At 43.6% G+C, this 18,488-nt stretch overlaps 1 protein-coding gene across 1 annotated transcript in view; it reads right to left on the bottom strand.

The window, feature by feature from the left end:
* Window positions 1-18,488, bottom strand: part of csul (protein arginine N-methyltransferase 5) — a 53,294-nt gene that overhangs the window by 19,952 nt on the left and 14,854 nt on the right. Inside the window, exon 6 of the mRNA XM_080277390.1 lies at window positions 13,797-13,998. Coding sequence (XP_080133516.1) covers window positions 13,797-13,998 — 202 coding nt within the window. The remainder of the gene's footprint in view (window positions 1-13,796; window positions 13,999-18,488) is intronic.

Consider the following 18,488-nt stretch of genomic DNA (forward strand, 5'->3'; position numbering starts at 1 on the left):
CTGTCCCTTCAACAAGATCAAAATTTCACTTCCATACATTAGAGTTGGTATCACAATACTCTTATGTAGTAACTTTATCACTTGTGGAAGTTCAAACAGAGGAGTGAGCAGGCTGCAGAGTGGAGGGACAGGGAAACAAAGGCTGTGATGTTGCCAGTTTTACTTTTATCTGCATTTTTGCATGACGTTTTATTTAATAATTCAATACAGATATACAATAGCATAAGTAAATTCTTACAAAAATCATTAAAACATAATACATTAATCCCCGTACTTTCCGGACATCCCCACTTAACGGATATTTTGGTCCCGGGATCCAATGGGCCCAGGATCCCAAAATGGGCCAAAAATCGCAAAAAATTTGGAAAAAATCTGACTTTTTTCCCACCCATAATTTGAAATTGCCGCGCGGCGCCAAAAAGCTGTTACACTATGGTCCCTTTACCCCTTCCTTCCTCCCCCCTCCCCTGTCAGGGTTGCCATTTGGTATTTTTCATTACCAAACGTGGGCCAATTTGGTAATGAAAAATTCGTTTGGTAATGAATCAGAACAATACCAAATGGATTTTTCACATGTATGAGGATACACTGGATGGAGATGGTGGATTGTTTGCTCTCTCTGATTAATTTGGTAGCCTATATAGCGTGATAATAATCAACATGCTGTTAATTATAAGAAGAGTGATTACATGTATTTCCACTTAAGAGTGATTACATGTATTTCCACTTGCATATATAATAGTGAAGAATAGATGCTAGCTTTACAAATTTGGTAATGAAAAGTTAAAAATGGTAAAGAAAATTGAGGAGTTTGGTAATGTGGCCATTGCGATCTGGTAACTCTGTTACCCCATCATCAACAGTCACAGCCAAACTTCGATCGAGAGCAGATGCTTATCACAATGCAAGCCACATGTGCTCGTTTTTTGTGAATAAACAGTGAATAAACTGCAATACCTCGCCACTAGAACACACAGGAATTTACAGTGTTGTGCAGTGTTAAGAAATTAGAATTTAGAGTGCAAAGGATTAACTGTGGAGTGCAAACTGGTGGTTCAAACCAGTCCATGAGCCAGGGACTTGTAAGTACCCAGAATGTTTAATAATGTATAAACTCACCTCTAAAACTTCATTCTCTGGTTCTTTTGCATATATTTCAGCCTTTTATGTCTTGGTGTGATTTGGGTCTTATTTTTTTTTTTTTTTTTTTTTTTTTTTTTTGCGAGGAAGAAGGAACAAAAGGCCATGGCCCGCAGTAACAGTTCCCTCCAAGAGAAAAACAAAATACAATAGCGAGCCAAATTCAAGATCCGATCATTTTGAGATGCCTGGACACACTGTGTTTGAAAGACTGGAGATCATAGGCAGCAGGAAATACAGATAGAGGGAGACAGTTCCAGAGCTGACCTGTTGCATAAATGAAAGACTGGGAGTAACGGTTAACTCTTGCATTAGAGAGTTGGACAGAAAAGGGATGAGAGTTTGCTGCCAGACGGGTGCTACGCGCCCGTCGTAGAGGTGGAGGAATGCAAGCAGACAGTTCAGAGGAGCAGTGACCATTAAAGTAGCGATAGAAAAGAGATAAAGATGCAACAGTGCGGCGAAGAGACAGAGGTTGAAGGGAGTCAGTAAGAGGAGGAGAGTTAATGAGACGAAAAGCCTTTGACTCTACCCTATTGAGAAGGGCTGTATGTGGGGAGCCTCCCCACACATGAGAGTTGTACTCCACACAGGGGCGGATAAAACCTCTGTATAGAGTCAACAATTGTGCAGGGGTACAGAAAGAGCGGAGTCAGCTTAGCACACCCAATCTCTTGGAAGCAGATTTTACAAGAGATGTAATATGGTCTTTCCAAGATAAGTCCCGAGTAAATGACACCCCAAGCATGTTCAAGGATGATGCAGGATTAAGCTGAATATTATTAAACATTAATGGGTAAACCTGTGGAAGATTCTGTCGGGTTGATAGGTGTAAGAACTGAGTCTTAGATGCATTAAAGACAACCACATTATTTTTACCCCAGTCAGAGATACGAGCCAAGTCAGACATTAGGTGTGCCATAGCCTCATCCCTTGTTTCTTGAAGTAACTGTTGAGATGGGCGTTGCGGGAACCGAATGGAAAGGTGAAGGGTGGAGTCAACAGCGTATGAGTGGATAGGGTTAGATGTACAGCTTAGAAGATCATTGATGAATAAAAGGAAGAGAGTTGGTGATAGGACAGAGCCCTGAGGAACACCACTGTTGATAGATCTAGGAGGAGAACGATGGCCGTCTACAACAGCGGCTATAGAACGACCAGAAAGGAAGCTAGCGATGAAGGCACAGATAGAAGGATAGAAACCGTAGGAGGGCAGTTTGGAAATTAAAGATTTATGCCAGACTCGATCGAAAGCCTTTGAGATGTCAAGTGCAATGGCAAAGCTTTCGCCAAAGTCCCGAAAGGAGGATGACCAGGAGTCTGAAAGGTAGGTGAGAAGATCGCCAGTGGAGCGTCCCTGACGGAACCCATACTGACGATTGGAAAGAAGGTTGTGATAGCAAAGATGCCTTAAAATTTTTCTATTAAGAATTGACTCGAAAACTTTTGAAATACAGGACGTTAAAGCAATTGGACGATAGTTGGAGGGTTGGGAGTGGTCACCCTTCTTTGGGACTGGCTGAATGAGAGCAAACTTCCAGCAAGAAGGAAAGGTACAAGTTGACAGACAAAGGGAAAAGAGTTTGCCTAGGCAGGGTGTAAGCACAGAAGCACAGTTCTTGAGAACAACAGGAGGGACCCCATCAGGCCCATATGCCTTGTTAGTACTGAGGCCAGTGATGGCAGAAAATACATCAACTGAAGAAATTTTAATGTCAGCCATGAGGAAGTCAGAGGAGGAGTGATGGAGGAACAGCACCGGAATTGTCTAAGGTGGAATTGGAGGAGAAAGTCTGTGCGAAGAGATCTGCTTTATCAGTAGAAGAAATAGCTACAGAACCATCAGAGTAGAAAAGAGGAGGGAAGGATGATGAGGTAAAGTTGTTAGAAAGATTTTTGGCAAGGTGCCAGAAGGAGCGGGAAGAGTTCGAGTTGGAGAGTTGAGAGCATTTAGTATGGATGAAATTATTTTTAGTAGAGCGAAGAACAGACTTAGCACGATTCCGGGCAGAAACGTAAAGATGATGTGATTCAGGGGTGGGTTGGCTCCGGTACCTTTTGTAGGCCTTCTCCTTGTTGCGGACAGCATTAGAACAAGCGTGATTAAACCAAGGCTTTCTTGCGTTAGTCAAAGGATATGAGAAAGGAATGTATGCTTCCATGCCCGAGAGAATAACCTCCGTAATGCGCAAGGCACACTCAGATGGCTCACGGCCATGGAAGCAATAATCATTCCAGGGAAAATCAAAGAAGTACTGCCTGAGGGCCTCCCAGTTCGCGGCTCCAAAATGCCACAGACAACGTTTCCCTGGAGGGTCCACAGGCCGTACCGGAGTGATAGGACAGGTTAAGGTAATAAGGTTGTGATCGGAGGAGCCCAACGGAGAGAAAAGATTAACAGAGTAAGCAGAAGGATTAGTTGTGAGGAAGAGGTCAAGTATGTTGGAGCTCTCTCAAGGCGGTCAGGGATACGGGTAGGGTGCTGTACAAGCTGCTCTAGGTTATTAAGGATAGAAAAGATGTAGGCTTGTTCACCAGGTGGATCCGTGAAAGGAGAGGAGAGCCAAAGGTGGTGGTGAACATTGAAATCTCCAAGAATGGAGATTTCAGAGAAAGGAGAAATGGACAGAATGTGTTCCATCGTAGAAGTAAGATAGTCGAAGAATTTTTGATAGTCAGTAGAATTAGGGGATAAGTAAACAGCACAGATATATTTAGTCAGAGAATGACAGGAAAGCCGAAGCCAGAGTGTGGAGAATTCAGAAGAATCAAGTTCAGGAACACGAGAGCAAGATAAGTCGTTGCGTATGTATACACAACAGCCACCTTTGGCTTTGAAATGAGTATAGAGAAAGTAGGAGGATACAGAAAAGGGTTTGCTGTCGGTTGCCTCAGACAGCTGAGTCTCCGTCAGAAAAGAAGGTGAGGTTTAGAGGAGGAGAGGTGGTGCTCAACAGAGCGAAGTTAGATGAAAGGCCGCGAATGTTGCAGAAATGAAGAAGAAGAGAGTCAGACAGTGGTTCCAGGCACCTCGAGTCGTCACCGGGAGAGGGGCAGATGGCGGGGGCATTTATGGTCCCCCCCCTGGGGACTCCGAGGCTTGATTAGTAGACGCCATTTTTGTTGATTTTTGAATAGGAAGTGTAGTGTGTACTGTGCATGTAGTTTGGTGAAGATAGTTAGAGAAATTTGTACTGGAGAGCATGCTGGCCTACTCTCTGTGTAACTGAGACACTGAAAAAGTTCAGCAAAGGGGGATGGTCAGGAACTAGTCCTGAGGGCTGATGAAACAGGAGCTCCAGCACTCCCTGTCATCAGCTTTCCATCCACCTCGGGAGTACTACCCTGCTCGACTGGTGCTACAGCATGTCCAGAGGGAGTTGTATAGGTGTTTTTCTGAGTTAGGGTCCATAAGTACCAGTCCAGGAGCCAAGGACTTGTTGTAAGTATCCAGAATATTTAATATTGTAAAAACTCACCTCTAAAACCTCATTCTCTGGTTCTTTTGCATTTATTTCAGTCTTTTATGTACCTTATTGGTGTGGTTTGGGTCTTAAATAGGTGCTATGCATGTCCAGAGGGAGCTGTATAGGTGTTTTTCTGTTAGGGCCCATTAGTACAAGTCCAGGAGGCTGGGGCCCACAATCCGGACAGCACCACTTTCCGGACATGCCTTTGGCTCTATTACATCAGATAGTAGGGGGATTACTGTATTTAAATCAAATATACACAGCCTAATAAATTACTAGGCTGTGGATATTTGATTTAAATACTATGTTTTAATGATTTTTTTAAGAAATTGCATATGCCACTCTTAATAAATAATGTATTTTTAATTTATTCATCATCATCATCATCATCATCATCCCGACCTCCTTTCCCTCCCAAGGGCAGGATGAGGAGTAGCAATGTCCAGACAGCCCAAAATTCCCCAATCCAATGGGCCACGGTTCCATTCACTCATCATTCAAGCCCCCAGAATCCTGGCTCTATCGGATACGCCAAAAAGCACCACGTTCCGTAGCTTCACATATCGTATCTGACAGAGTCAATCCAGACGCTGCCATGTTAAAAGGGGTGCCAAAAATCCCTGATCATGCACATCTCCTCGCGAAATTCATCCAGCCAGCTCGATCTCCTGTCAGTTCCCTAGCCTCACCGACTTCCTAACCTCCCTTCCTCACACATTCATCCACCATATCTCTTCACCTTCTCCTTGGCCTACCTCGCCTCCTCCCTCCTTCGAATTCGCTCAGATATACCTTCTTCACCACTCTATTGTTATCCATTCTCTCCACATGACCATACCATCTCAGTACACTCTGTTCAATTCTGGTGTCCACCGACTTCCTCCCTCCGCATCTTTCACAAATCACATTATTTCGTATCCTATCCACCCTCTGTACTCCACATACATTCCTTAGCAGTCCCATCTCCACTGGTCTTACTCTTGAATTTTCATTTTCATGCCACACCATAGTCTCACATCCATACAGTATGTTAAAGTTGGCACTAACACTCCTTCATGTAAGCCTTGTGCAGCTGCAACACTCAAGCCTCTGTTTCTTATCAAGGCCTTCATTGCACCAGCTCCTTTTCTTCCTTGTGTCACTCTACTTTCAACTTCTTTTGCACATTTTCCTCTCTTTTCTATCACTATACCCAGGTATTTGAACTCTCACCAATTCCAGTCTCTCTCCATTCACTGTTACATTGCACATTTACTTATAATAATAATTTAAAAAATATTAAAATACATTATCTCTGTTGAAGCATTTTAAGAAATGCTACTACCCTGCGTCCCTCCCACCTCCCCCCAGCAGAACCCTCGCGACCTGCCCGAGCCTCCCCCATCCCTTGTCCAGTCATACGGGAAGCTCCCAAGACCACGTGTCCCTTGGATTGTGCAGTGCGCAATCCACAGGACAGGCGCGCACCTGTCTTTTCATGTGCAAAAGCATAATATTGTGTATGGTCTGTGTGGTGCGCAATGCGCAAACGATATTCACCGAAATGCAACGGTGCGCAACTGCGCTTTGCGCAAGTGTTTGTGCACCTGCCCAGCACTGCAAATGTGGGTAGAATTATTCCATTAAAATCCAGTTTACATAAATCCAAAGGTTACAAACTGGGCTTAAACTGACTTTCCATCTTTGCTAAACCATTTTAGCCAATACCTCTCCTTTACTTCACTGGTTGACAATGACTTTGAATCAAGCTAAAGCTACATTCTGCTGTTACTGAAAAATACACATCAAGAACTACCAGCATCCACCTAAGACTGGATAGCTTACTGAGTCTGGGAATGTGACACTACTGTAATTGGTCATTAGTCATCAAAATGATTACATACTTGCAATTAATCAGAAAGCTGAAAATCCAAGAGGAAGTCTAATGAATTCTGAGTGAATTTGCACATCAAGACCTACTGGTATGCATCTGATTAGCTTACTGGAGTCTGGCAATGTGATGCTAAATGGTTATTAGTCCTCAAATTATTACATACCTAATAAAATCAGAAACCTTCAACTCCAATAGGAAGTCTGAAGTATTCTGAGTGATAGCTACTGCATTTTATGACAAATCAGTGGGAGAGACAATAATGGATCTCGACACAGAAAGAAGGTGGGTACTGACGATAAAACTAGCAAGATTTGGGTATTTCAACTGCAGGCAGTACTTCACCAATACGATTCACTACCAACATCAGACAAAACTTGGAAGACTAATATGGTATTTGCCACCACAATACACAGAGCATGCAAAGATGCATCAGATAATATGAAGGTACCAGAAGACTCAAGGACGGCAATGATAGCTACTTCCTATGCGTAAAGGGAAGAACTGTGAGGGAGTTTTCTGAGCACGGATAAGTGTTAAGCCTTGTACACACAAAGATACAAAGTCGCGCAACATGGTCTCTGGACTGTCTCGCATCTGTCTCAGAAAAATCTAAATGTGTCTTGCAACAGTCACTAGACACTGTCTCTGGGTCACGTACACACCAAGATACTTTACCCAGCAAAAGTTGCGTGACAATGTCACTAGACTGTTGCGCGACTGTCTCAGGAAAGTCTAAATCTGTCGCTGGACAGTCACACGACAGTCCAGAGACAAGATTTCGGCTGTATCTTGTCTCCCACTAGATATGGGAGACAAGATACAAGTTGCTCGGTGCGGAGGGATTTGGCAACGGATGCCTTTATTTTTATTTTTTTTAAGTTAGCATTTAAAAATGTATGCCTCCTGCTATAAGGAGTCAGTATTCACATATTTTTACATTATTTATGCATAACAGTTGTATATACACTGAATAATTATATGTATATGGTTCTCTCCTAAATAATTACAGAGTATATTTTCATACTCTAATTTTGCATAAAAGTTATACATCATCGTTGAAAGATTATACTGTATGTATACGGGTCTGTCTGTGTGGTAAATTTACATGGTTTACAAACATCCTTGAACAATTATGTGTGCATATATGGTTCATTCATGACAATGATTAGCTTTAGTGATTCCACTGTTGGTTTTGGCAATTATTCACATAAACATATATATATATATATATATATATATATATATATATATATATAAGTAATCCCCGTACTATCTGGATGCCCACTTTCTGGACATCCCCACTTACCGGACATAATCGCCCCGGGATCCAATATTCCCAAAATGGTCCAAAAACCGCAAAAAATTTGAAAAAAATCCGACTTTTTCCCGCCCGTAATTTGAACTTGGTGAGCGCGGCGCGGGACAGCTTTCTTTTGGTGCGTCATTCCTCCGACGTCCGCTAGAGCGCCCCTGCATCCTCCCCACTTATCGCCTGTCTCTTGTCGTGAGTGCACGCTCGTCGTCATGGCTGCCCACGTGCTCGCTTTTGTGATGGTGCCTTACCTGCTGCTCTCGTGCCTCTCCTTCATGTGTGTGATGATGGCCTCGCCGCTTGAGAAGAGGAAGAGAGTGGTTTTGACTCTGGAGAAGAAGAGGGAGATATTGGAGAAAGTAGATGCGGGATGGTCTTCGTCACACATCCTTCGTGAGTTCAACCTGGCCCGATCTACTTTGTTTCATATCAAGAGACCCCGAGACACACTCATGCAATACATGGCTGACTTCTCGTCGAAAAGCAAACGCAACATGGAGAGGAAGATAATGTTTACTCCCAAGTTCGCTGAAGTCGACTGCTCCATGTTGATTTGGTATCGACAGCAACGTGCTGCTGGTGTGATGGTGCGTGATACGGAGCTGAAGGCTGCTGCTGAGAAGTTCGCCAGGCTTCATGACGCCCTAGACTTCAAGGTATCCGAGGGTTGGCTCTTTGCGTTCAAGTTGCGACATGGCCTTACCAACTGTAAGTCTCATGGCGAAGAACGAGGATGGAGTAGAGGAGTTTCGGCACAAGGTGAAGGGCTTGATCGACAGGGAGGGCCTCACTCTCGGTCAAGTCTACAACGCTGACGAAACTGGCTTATTCTATTGTTCTTTGCCTACGAACACTCTAACCGAGAAGACGGAGAAGCGTGTACCTGGCCGCAAGCTCTCCAACCAAAAGATATCTGCTTTGTGTTGTGTAAATGCTAACGGCATGCACCGGCTTAAGCCCATTATTGTTGGCCGTGCAAAGCAGCCTCGGTGTCTTCGTGAGGTGATGGATGTCCTTCCTGTCGTTTGGTACCATTCCTTGAAGGCATGGTTCACAGCCCACATCTTCAAAGACTGGTTCCATTGCCATTTCGTCAAGGAGGTCATACATTATCAGACGGAAAAACTGGGAATCCCACGTGACCAGGTAAAGGCCCTCCTTCTCCTCAACAATGCACCTGCCCACCCATGCGACAAGGACTTGGTGGCTGAGAATGGCAGCATTAGGTGCATGTTCCTGCCACCTAATACTACTGCTCTCATCCAACCAATGGACCAAGGAGTGATCGTGACAATGAAGCGGCTATACCGACGGAAGTTCCTGGACGAGGTGATGGTTGTTCTCGAAGACGAGGACGAGCGCAGGGAGGGACAGGACAGGTGAGGCCAGCGGACTTTAGAAAACCTTCACCGCTACAACATCATCTGCCATTTACAACTGGGCCAGTGCATGGAAGGAAGTCCCTGTCAAGACTCTAGAAAATGGTTGGTTTCGTCTGCTTCTCGAAACGGATGTGGAGCACGATTTCCTTGGTTTCGACGTGGATGACTTCCATGCACGTCTACGTGCACACGGGGACGATGTTGATGTGGACGAAGTGCGTGAGTGGTTGGATGACAACAAGGGCGATCCTGGGTATCAGACCCTGTCTGATACAGTAAAAGTCCAATTCTTCGGCATCCAATTCCCCGGCAAATCTGACATTTCGGCAGTTTTGAGAAATAGTCCCATTTACAAAAATCTCTGATCGTTCGGCAGATTTTCCGATTTTTTTCTTCCCCTCTACTGCTGGGGACTTCTTCCAGCAGTAGCAGACTCCAATCAACCCCTTCTATTGTACATATGTAAATAAGGAACCTACTATAAGTTTAGGTATGTGCATGTGAACTTGTAGGCTTACTGTACCATTACATTTATATACAGTATGTTCACTAATTTCTTTATTTTTCATATTCATGTATAGTACTGTATTCATTACAGTATTGTACAGTATCAAACAGTATACAGTACTCTCTCCAAACACATTTGTAATATGAGTAGTGATGATAGTGTTCACCGAAACATATAAGGTACTGAGTGGGTAGGGTTTTTGATAATTAAGCAATTTTGATTTTTTGGCACTTGCCTGGTCCCATAGATGCCGAAAAATCGGACTTCTACTGTATCGAGATCGCATCTTCAGTTGCAGGTGTCAGTACCCAGCTTGAAGATTCTGACAAGGATGGCGACGATGATGGGGAGTCCTCTCAGCATGACACTACTCCAGCCATCCCCAAGCTGAGTGCACTCCGGGAACACCTAGAGTTCGTTCTGGACTATCTGGAACACCCGGACTGCGACAGGGAGATGGGGCCCTTGGGACTTATGGAGGAAGTGCGTGCTTTCAGGCAGGGCATCATTAATCGTCAGAACAGTCGTTCCTTGCGTCAATCAACGATTGACAGCTCTTTCAGGCCCGTGACCCCCGCTGAGCCCAGCCCCTGGCTCCACTCTGTTGCCTCCCCAAGACAGGCCCTCATGCTCCGAGCCACAGCCCAGCACATCAGCCACGGTGGAGTCACCACTCGACGTGAGTTTGCGTCTATCTTCAGAGTCGTCTGCAGTGGGTACGCCATCACCACGACCCAGCAACGCACTCCTACGTCACCTCCCTGTGCTACTCTCAGACTCTGACAGTGATTAAACGGCAAGAACTTCTCCACTAGACCACACGGGAATTTAGTGTTGTGCAGTGAAAGAAAAACAGTGCATACAGTATTGTTAAGAAATTAGAAATCTGAGTGAAAAGACAAAGATTTTTTGGACTGTAAATGTAACGTAAATTAACTTGAGTGTGTTTTGTTTAGAAAATGGTCATATGAGTGGAAAGACTTAAGTGCAGAGTGCAAAACTTATTTCATTAAGTTACAATGGAGCATAAGTAAGACAAGAGTGCGCAGTGTTAAGAGAATGGACTTCTGAGTGCGAATGACTAAGTCAAGTGCAAGACTTCATGAACTGCAAGTGCTTCAGGAAATCCTTCTTACTGTCAGAGTCTGAGAGGAGGCGGTTATTCATCGAGATGGCCAGGAACTTGCTGTAAGTATCCAGAATGTTTCATACTGTACTGTACTGTATTTTCCATACTGTACTTACCTCTACCACCTCATTTCACTCTTTTATGTCCCTTATTGGTGAGAATAGTGTATTAGATGCTATGCATGTGCAGTAGGGAGGTGTTTTTCTGAGTTAGGCTAGGTTAGGGTCCATAACTACCAGTCCAGGAGCCAGGGACTTGTAAGTACCCAGAATATTTAATATTGTATAGACCTACCTCAAAAACCTCATTTTAGGGTTCTTTTGCATTTATTTCAGTCTTTTATGTCCCTTATTGGTGTGATTTGGGTCTTAAATAGGTGCTATGCATGTCCAGAGGGAGTTGTATAGGTGTTCTTCTGAGTTAGGGTCCAGGAGGCTGGTGCCCACTACCCAGACAGGACCACTTTCCGGACATGCCTTTGGCTCTATTACATCGGATAGTGGAGGGATTACTGGATATATATATATATATATATATATATATATATATATATATACATACATACACACACACACACACACACATAGGTGGGGGCATTCACCATCCACTTACTCGATGTAGTGCTGCTCGGGTGTCTGCCCTTTCCTCTCCTCCATCCTTCTTGTCTCCATCCTCTTCTGTGTTTCTTTCCTTCAATCTTTCCTCGTCCTTCTGCCTACGGGTGACTTTACACTCCCTATTCTGCCTTTCTTTCCTTCATTCTTTCCTCTTCCTTTTGCCTGTGGGTGACTCTACACTGAGTGACAAGCCAAATGGTTTCCTATACACCAGGAAACCATTTACAGTACTACACTAGGTGGTAACCACATAACCAAATTTCGGCGCCCGATGGTTTAGTGAGTACAGTAATTATGGCTCTCCAATTAGATTGAGCCAGCGAGGGTTTATATCCAATGGATGGTTGGAGTTTATTGCTCAAGTAATGCAAGTCAGGGATGAGTGAGGTAGGTCACTCTCATCTTCAATGTCAGGACCAACTTGCCTAGCCCTGAGCTCATACGCTCCTCATGGGGCAATGTAGGATTGGATGATGAATGAATGAAATGAAATGAAATGTATATACTTGTATATACAGTATGTATATACTTGTATATACAGTATATATATACTGTATATATATATATATATATATATATATATATATATATATATATGTATATATATATATTCGTCCTGGTCATCCTCCTTTCGGGACTTTGGCGAAAGCTTTGCCATTGCACTTGACATCTCAAAGGCTTTCGATCGAGTCTGGCATAAATCTTTAATTTCCAAACTGCCCTCCTACGGTTTCTATCCTTCTATCTGTGCCTTCATCGCTAGCTTCCTTTCTGGTCGTTCTATAGCCGCTGTTGTAGACGGCCATCGTTCTTCTCCTAGATCTATCAACAGTGGTGTTCCTCAGGGCTCTGTCCTATCACCAACTCTCTTCCTTTTATTCATCAATGATCTTCTAAGCTGTACATCTAACCATATCCACTCATACGCTGATGACTCCACCCTTCACCTTTCCATTCGGTTCCCGCAACGCCCATCTCAACAGTTACTTCAGCAAACAAGGGATGAGGCTATGGCACACCTAATGTCTGACTTAGCTCGTATCTCTGACTGGGGTAAAAATAATATGGTTGTCTTTAATGCATCTAAGACTCAGTTCTTACACCTATCAACCCGACAAAATCTTCCACAGGTATACCCACTAATGTTTAATAATATTCAGCTTAATCCTGCATCATCCTTGAACTTGCTTGGGGTTTCATTTACTCGGGACTTATCTTGGAAAGATCATATTACATCTCTTGTAAAATCTGCTTCCAAGAGATTGGGTGTGCTAAGCCGACTCCGCTCTTTCTTTACCCCTGCGCTATTGTTGACTCTATACAGGGTTTTATCCGCCCCTGTGTGGAGTACAACTCTCATGTGTGGGGTGGCTCCCCACATACAGCTCTTCTCAATAGGGTGGAGTCAAAGGCTTTTCGTCTCATTAACTCTCCTCCTCTTACTGACTCCCTTCAACCTCTGTCTCTTCGCCGCACTGTTGCATCTTTATCTCTTTTCTATCGCTATTTTAATGGTCACTGCTCCTCTGAACTGTCTGCTTGCATTCCTCCACCTCTACGACGGGCGCGTAGCACCCGTCCTGGCAGCAAACTCTCATCCTTTTTCTGTCCAACTCTCTAATGCAAGAGTTAACCGTTACTCCCAGTCTTTCATTTATGCAACAGGTCAGCTCTGGAACTGTCTCCCTCTGTCTGTATTTCCTGCTGCCTATGATCTCCAGTCTTTCAAACGCAGTGTGTCCAGGCATCTCAAAATGATCGGATCTTGAATTTGGCTCTATATTGTATATTGTTTTTGTCTTGGAGGGAACTGTTACTGCGGGCTCATGGCCTTTGGTTCCTTCTTCCTCGCATAAAAAAAAAAAAAAAAAAAAAAAAAAAAAAAAACTTCACATTTACATTTTGCCTGTGACTGGAATATCACATCTTGAGTCTAATACGACAAATGTTGGTTGTAAACTGATATTTCAAAATTCACGTGGTGTATGGTTCAACCACAGACGCGCGACAAAGTCGCTGGACTGTCTCTCGATTGTCTAGCAACAGTCCAGCGAGAAAGTAGCAGAAATGTCTCGTGACCGTCTCGCAGGTCTGTAGACAATCCAGAGACAAAGTTGCCTTGTCTCCAAAGTGTCTCTGGACTGTCGCCCATCTGTATCTGGATTGTCTTGCAACAGTCGAGACACATAGTCGCTTGACTGTCTGTAGACTTTGTATCTCGGTGTGTACAAGGCTTTAGAAACATTGAGAAATTTGTCTGCTGAGTCCTCTTTGGGAAAGTTCCTGTGGCATCAATGACTTAGATTTAGATTTAAATTTAGATTTAGATTTAGAGAGAGAGAGAGAGAGAGAGAAAATCACTTACTCTGGTAATGTGCTCAAGATATTGCTGGTAGAACTTGAAGTGTTGGTGTCTAAGGGGACCACAGATGATGAACTGGGTGTGGAGTTTATTAAGGGCACGGACAAACAGCTGGTGGGCACGTGAGAGCACTGGGAATCCTTTCTTATTAGTTAGCCAGACAGTTGTGGGCAACACTGCACACCTCACTGGCTCTCCCAGCCACCTGGATATGCATAAACAATTACTGATCTATTTAACACTTGATACTACAGTAGTAGGAACTGATCACCTTCATCATCATCCTAATCCAGACCATTTTCTTCCTACTGAAAGATGGGGTGAGGTAAATGAAACTCTAACAAATATAAAGAACAGTTTCATAAAATCACCAGCCTAACTACAGTATACACCCCATCCTCATTATAACGATGAGATGAATTTGGGAAAATGTATCGCTGAGCTGGGGAATCGTTAACCGGGGATGTTATAACACACAAAGTATAGGGATGTCTTGGAGAGCCTTGGAATCCCCTCCCAACCAAGTCCAAAACTCACCCAAATGAATCCAAAACCAAGTTTCTAGTTCACCTAACCCTACAACAACTTTCAAACAAGTTAAACTAAGCCTAAAAGCAGTCACCTAAACCCAAAAATAAAATATGAAACTCATCAAAAATAAGTCTGGAAAAAAATCAAACTTAGTAAACTGCACCCCAACATGACAAAGTTCACCCTACCTATGACTAAAACACATTAATCCATGCCTAAAAACAGTTTATAACCTGACCTAAACACAAAATTTAAGTTTAAAATATCATCAAAATCAGTTAAAAAAGAAACCATTTTATAAAAACCCATCGGATAACCAGGGAATGGCCATCAATAGGCGGGGGTGTTAATTTTTTTTACATCACTATGGCCGGGTATCGTATTGCGACTGATCGTATAGTGGGTTATAGGTGTATATGCCATGTACCCATAGGGTGGGAAGATCTAAAGCAAACCTCTTTTATCTCTTCTGGATGATGAATCAAAGGAAAGAGGAAGTCCCAGGTAGAGTAATCATCTTTCCTCACGGTGTGCAAGAGCTATGATGCTGTACATAACAAAGTTTGGGGGCTACATTTTTATGCAATTACTGAAAATTACCAATACTAAACTTACCACCATAGCCTGTAACTATCATGCTGTGCTTATCATCCTCCCCCCCCCCCTAAAAAATGCAAATGTTATCACTTACCATCATCAATAAACCAGTACACTCAATTATGCAAAAAGATTAGGCAGCTACAAGGGTTGGTGGCTCTTCAACTACAGACTTCTCGCAGGCTGAAATTCTGCTATGATTTTTAATTCACCATCATCATCCCACCCCCAATTCTCGCCAAACAGAGATGAAGTAGGATCCGCCAACAAAGGAGAAAACACAAAAGGAAAACTATCAACAAGCAAGCTCAATTAAATAGGCCACACAATCTTGAAACCAGCTAAGCCTTTGAAATCCTGGTACTGTTACACACGCAAAACTAACACCACTCTTTTTATATCAATCCTTTGGTTACTGCATAAAACTGGTACTGATCATAGCACATGGTAATGAAAACACGCAAAAATGAATGCACACAACCTAAGGGATTTATTCCAATTTATTCCCTTTAGGAAGGGAAGAGGTTGTGTAGATCAGATATTCATTCTTAGATCTTTAGTGCAGATTGGCCTGGGAGGATGGTAGAGTCCCGGAGGATTGGAAGTCAGGTATAATTATTCCCTTGTACAAAGGAAAAGGGGAAAAAGAAGTGTGTGGTAATCATAGGGGCATTTGTCTTCTTAGTATAATAGGAAAAGTGTATGGTAGGATACTTATAGACAGAGTTAGAGAAAGAACAGAGAAATTAGTTGGAGAAGAACAGGGAGGCTTTAGGAAGGGAAGAGGTTGTGTAGATCAGATATTCATTCTTAGATCTTTAGTGGAAAAGTTTCTAGAGAAGGGAAAGAACTTGTATGCGGCTTTCATGGATTTGGAGAAAGCATATGACAGGGTGGATAGACAAGGATTGTGGAAAGTGTTAAGAATATATGGAGTAGATGGGAAGTTGTTGAATGCTGTGAAGAGTATGTACGATGGTGCGAAGGCTGCAGTGCGTGTGGATGGTGAACCAAGTGAATTTTTCTCTTTGAAAGTTGGTTTGAAACAGGGATGTGTCATGTCTCCATGGTTGTTCAATCTGTACATGGATGGGGTAATAAAAGAGGTACAAGGTAGGGTAGTGGATGTTGGAGTGGCCCTGGTGAGAGAGGATAGTGTTTGGAAACTCCCTGTACTGTTGTTTGCAGATGATACTGTGTTGTTGAGTGAAGGTGAAGGGGAGCTGCAAGGCTTGGTGGATGAGTTTGAGAGAGTGTGAAAGAAACGGAACCTAAAGGTGAATGTAGGGAAGAGTAAAGTGATGGTCTTTGAGAGAGGTGAAGTCAGTGAATGTACAGCGAGGATGGATGGTGAGGAATTGGAAAATGTGAGTACGTTTAAGTATTTGGGTAGTGTGATGAGTAAGGATGGAGGTTTGGAGGGTGAAGTGCTTGAAAGGGTACAGCAGGGAAGAAAGGTTGCTGGTTCTTTGAAAGCAGTGATAAGAAACAGGGAAGTGAGCATGGAAGTGAAAAAGTTACTACATGACAGTATTGTGATACCAACTCTAACGTACGGAAGTGAAGCTTGGACATTGTTGGAAGGACACAAGTCAAGAGTGAGAGCAGTGGAAATGAGTTATTTAAGAGGAGCCTGTGGAGTCACGTGGAGAGATAGGCTGACGAATGAGGATATAAAGGAGCGTTGTGGTGTGGACGTGGATGTGATAGGAAGCGTTATGAGGAACACACTGAGGTGGTTTGCCCATGTGGAGAGGATGGAGGGTGAAAGACTGATGAAGAGAGTGTATGTGAGTGAGGTGGAGGCCGAGGATGAGATGGAGGGATGGGGTGGAGAGGTATATGAGAGAGGGGGGTGTGAGTTGGGAGCAGGGCAGTGAAATGGCGGGGGACAGGGCGACTTGGAGGCGATTTGTTTGTGGCCACCCCAAACGGGATTGAGGTGTCTGGCAATAGATAGATAGATAGACTAGATCTTTAGTGGAAAAGTTTCTAGAGAAGGGAAAGAAGTTGTATACAGCCTTCATGGATTTGAAGAAAGCATATGACAGGGTGGATAGACAAGGATTGTGGAAAGCATTATGAATATATGGAGCAGATGGGAAGTTGCTGAATGCTACGAAGAGTATGTATGAGGGTGCTAAGGCTGCAGTGCATGTGGTTAGTGAATTGAGTGAGTTTCTCTATTTGATGGCTGGGTTGAAACAGGGATGTATCATGTCTCCATGGTTGCTCAATCTGTATATGGATGGAGTTATAAAAGAGATACAAGGTAGGGCAGTGGCTGTTGGAGTGGCCCTAATGACAGAGGGCAGTGTTTGAAAACTTCCTGTACTGTTGTTTGCAGATGATACTGTATTGTTAAGTGAAGACGATGGGGAGCTGCAAGGCTTGGTGGATGAGTTTGGGGGAGATTGTAAGAAACGGAATCTACAGGTGAATGCTGGGAAGAGTAAAGTTATGGCCTTCGAGAGAAATGAAATCACTGAATGTACAGTGAGGCTGGATGATGAGGAAATGGAAAATGTGAGAATGTTTAAGTACTTGGGTAGTGTCATCGTAGGTAGGTGGGGGCGCCCACCATCCACTCACTCAATGTAGTGCTGCTCTCAGGTGTCTGCCCCGTCCTCTCCTCCATCCTTGTTTCCTTCCATCTTCTTGTCTTTTTTTCCTTCATTCTTTTCTCTTCCTTCTGCCAACGGGTGACTTTACACTCCCTCTTCTCTCTTTCATTCCTTCACTCTTTCCTCTCCCTTCTGCCTGTGGGTGACTCTACACTGAATGACAAGCCAAATGGTTTCCTGTACACCAGGAAACCATTTACTACACTGGATGGTAACCATATAACCAAATTTTGGTGCCTGGTGGTTTAGTGGGTAATTATTGTGCTCCAGTCAGATTGAACCGGTGAAGGTTTATATCCAAGGGGTGAATGGGGTTTATTGCTCATGTAATGCCACTCAGGGATGAGTTAGGCTGGTCACTCTCATCTTAAATGTCAGGACCAACTGCCTAGCCCCGGGCTTCTACACTCCTCATGAGGCAACGTAGGATTGGATGATGGATGGATGAATATGGTAGTGTCATGAGTAAGGATGGAAGTTTGGAGGGTGAAGTGCTTCAAAGGGTACAACAAGGAAGAAAGGTTGCTGGTTCCTTGAAGGCAGTGATAAGAAACAGTGAGCATGGAAGTGAAAAGTTATTACATGACAGTATTGTGATACCAACTAACGTGTTGAAGTCATGCTTGGACGTTGTTGGAGGGACACAAGTCAAGAGTGAGAGCAGTGGAAATGAGTTATTTGAGAGGAGCCTGTGGAGTCACATGGAGAGACAGACTGACAAATGAGGATGTGAAGGAGTCACATGGAGAGACAGACTGATAAATGAGGATGTGAAGGAGTCACATGGAGAGACAGACTGACAAATAAGGATGTGAAGGAGTGTTGTGGTGTGGATGTGGATGTGACAGGAAACGTTCGGAGAAACACACTGAGGTGGTTTGGCCATGTGGAGAGGATGGAGAGTGAGAGACTGATGAGGAGAGTGTATGTGAGCGAGGTGGAG

Source organism: Coenobita brevimanus, chromosome 69 (assembly GCF_032717465.1).
Source record: "Coenobita brevimanus isolate Jiangsu-jjx chromosome 69, ASM3271746v2, whole genome shotgun sequence".
NCBI lineage: Eukaryota > Metazoa > Arthropoda > Malacostraca > Decapoda > Coenobitidae > Coenobita > Coenobita brevimanus.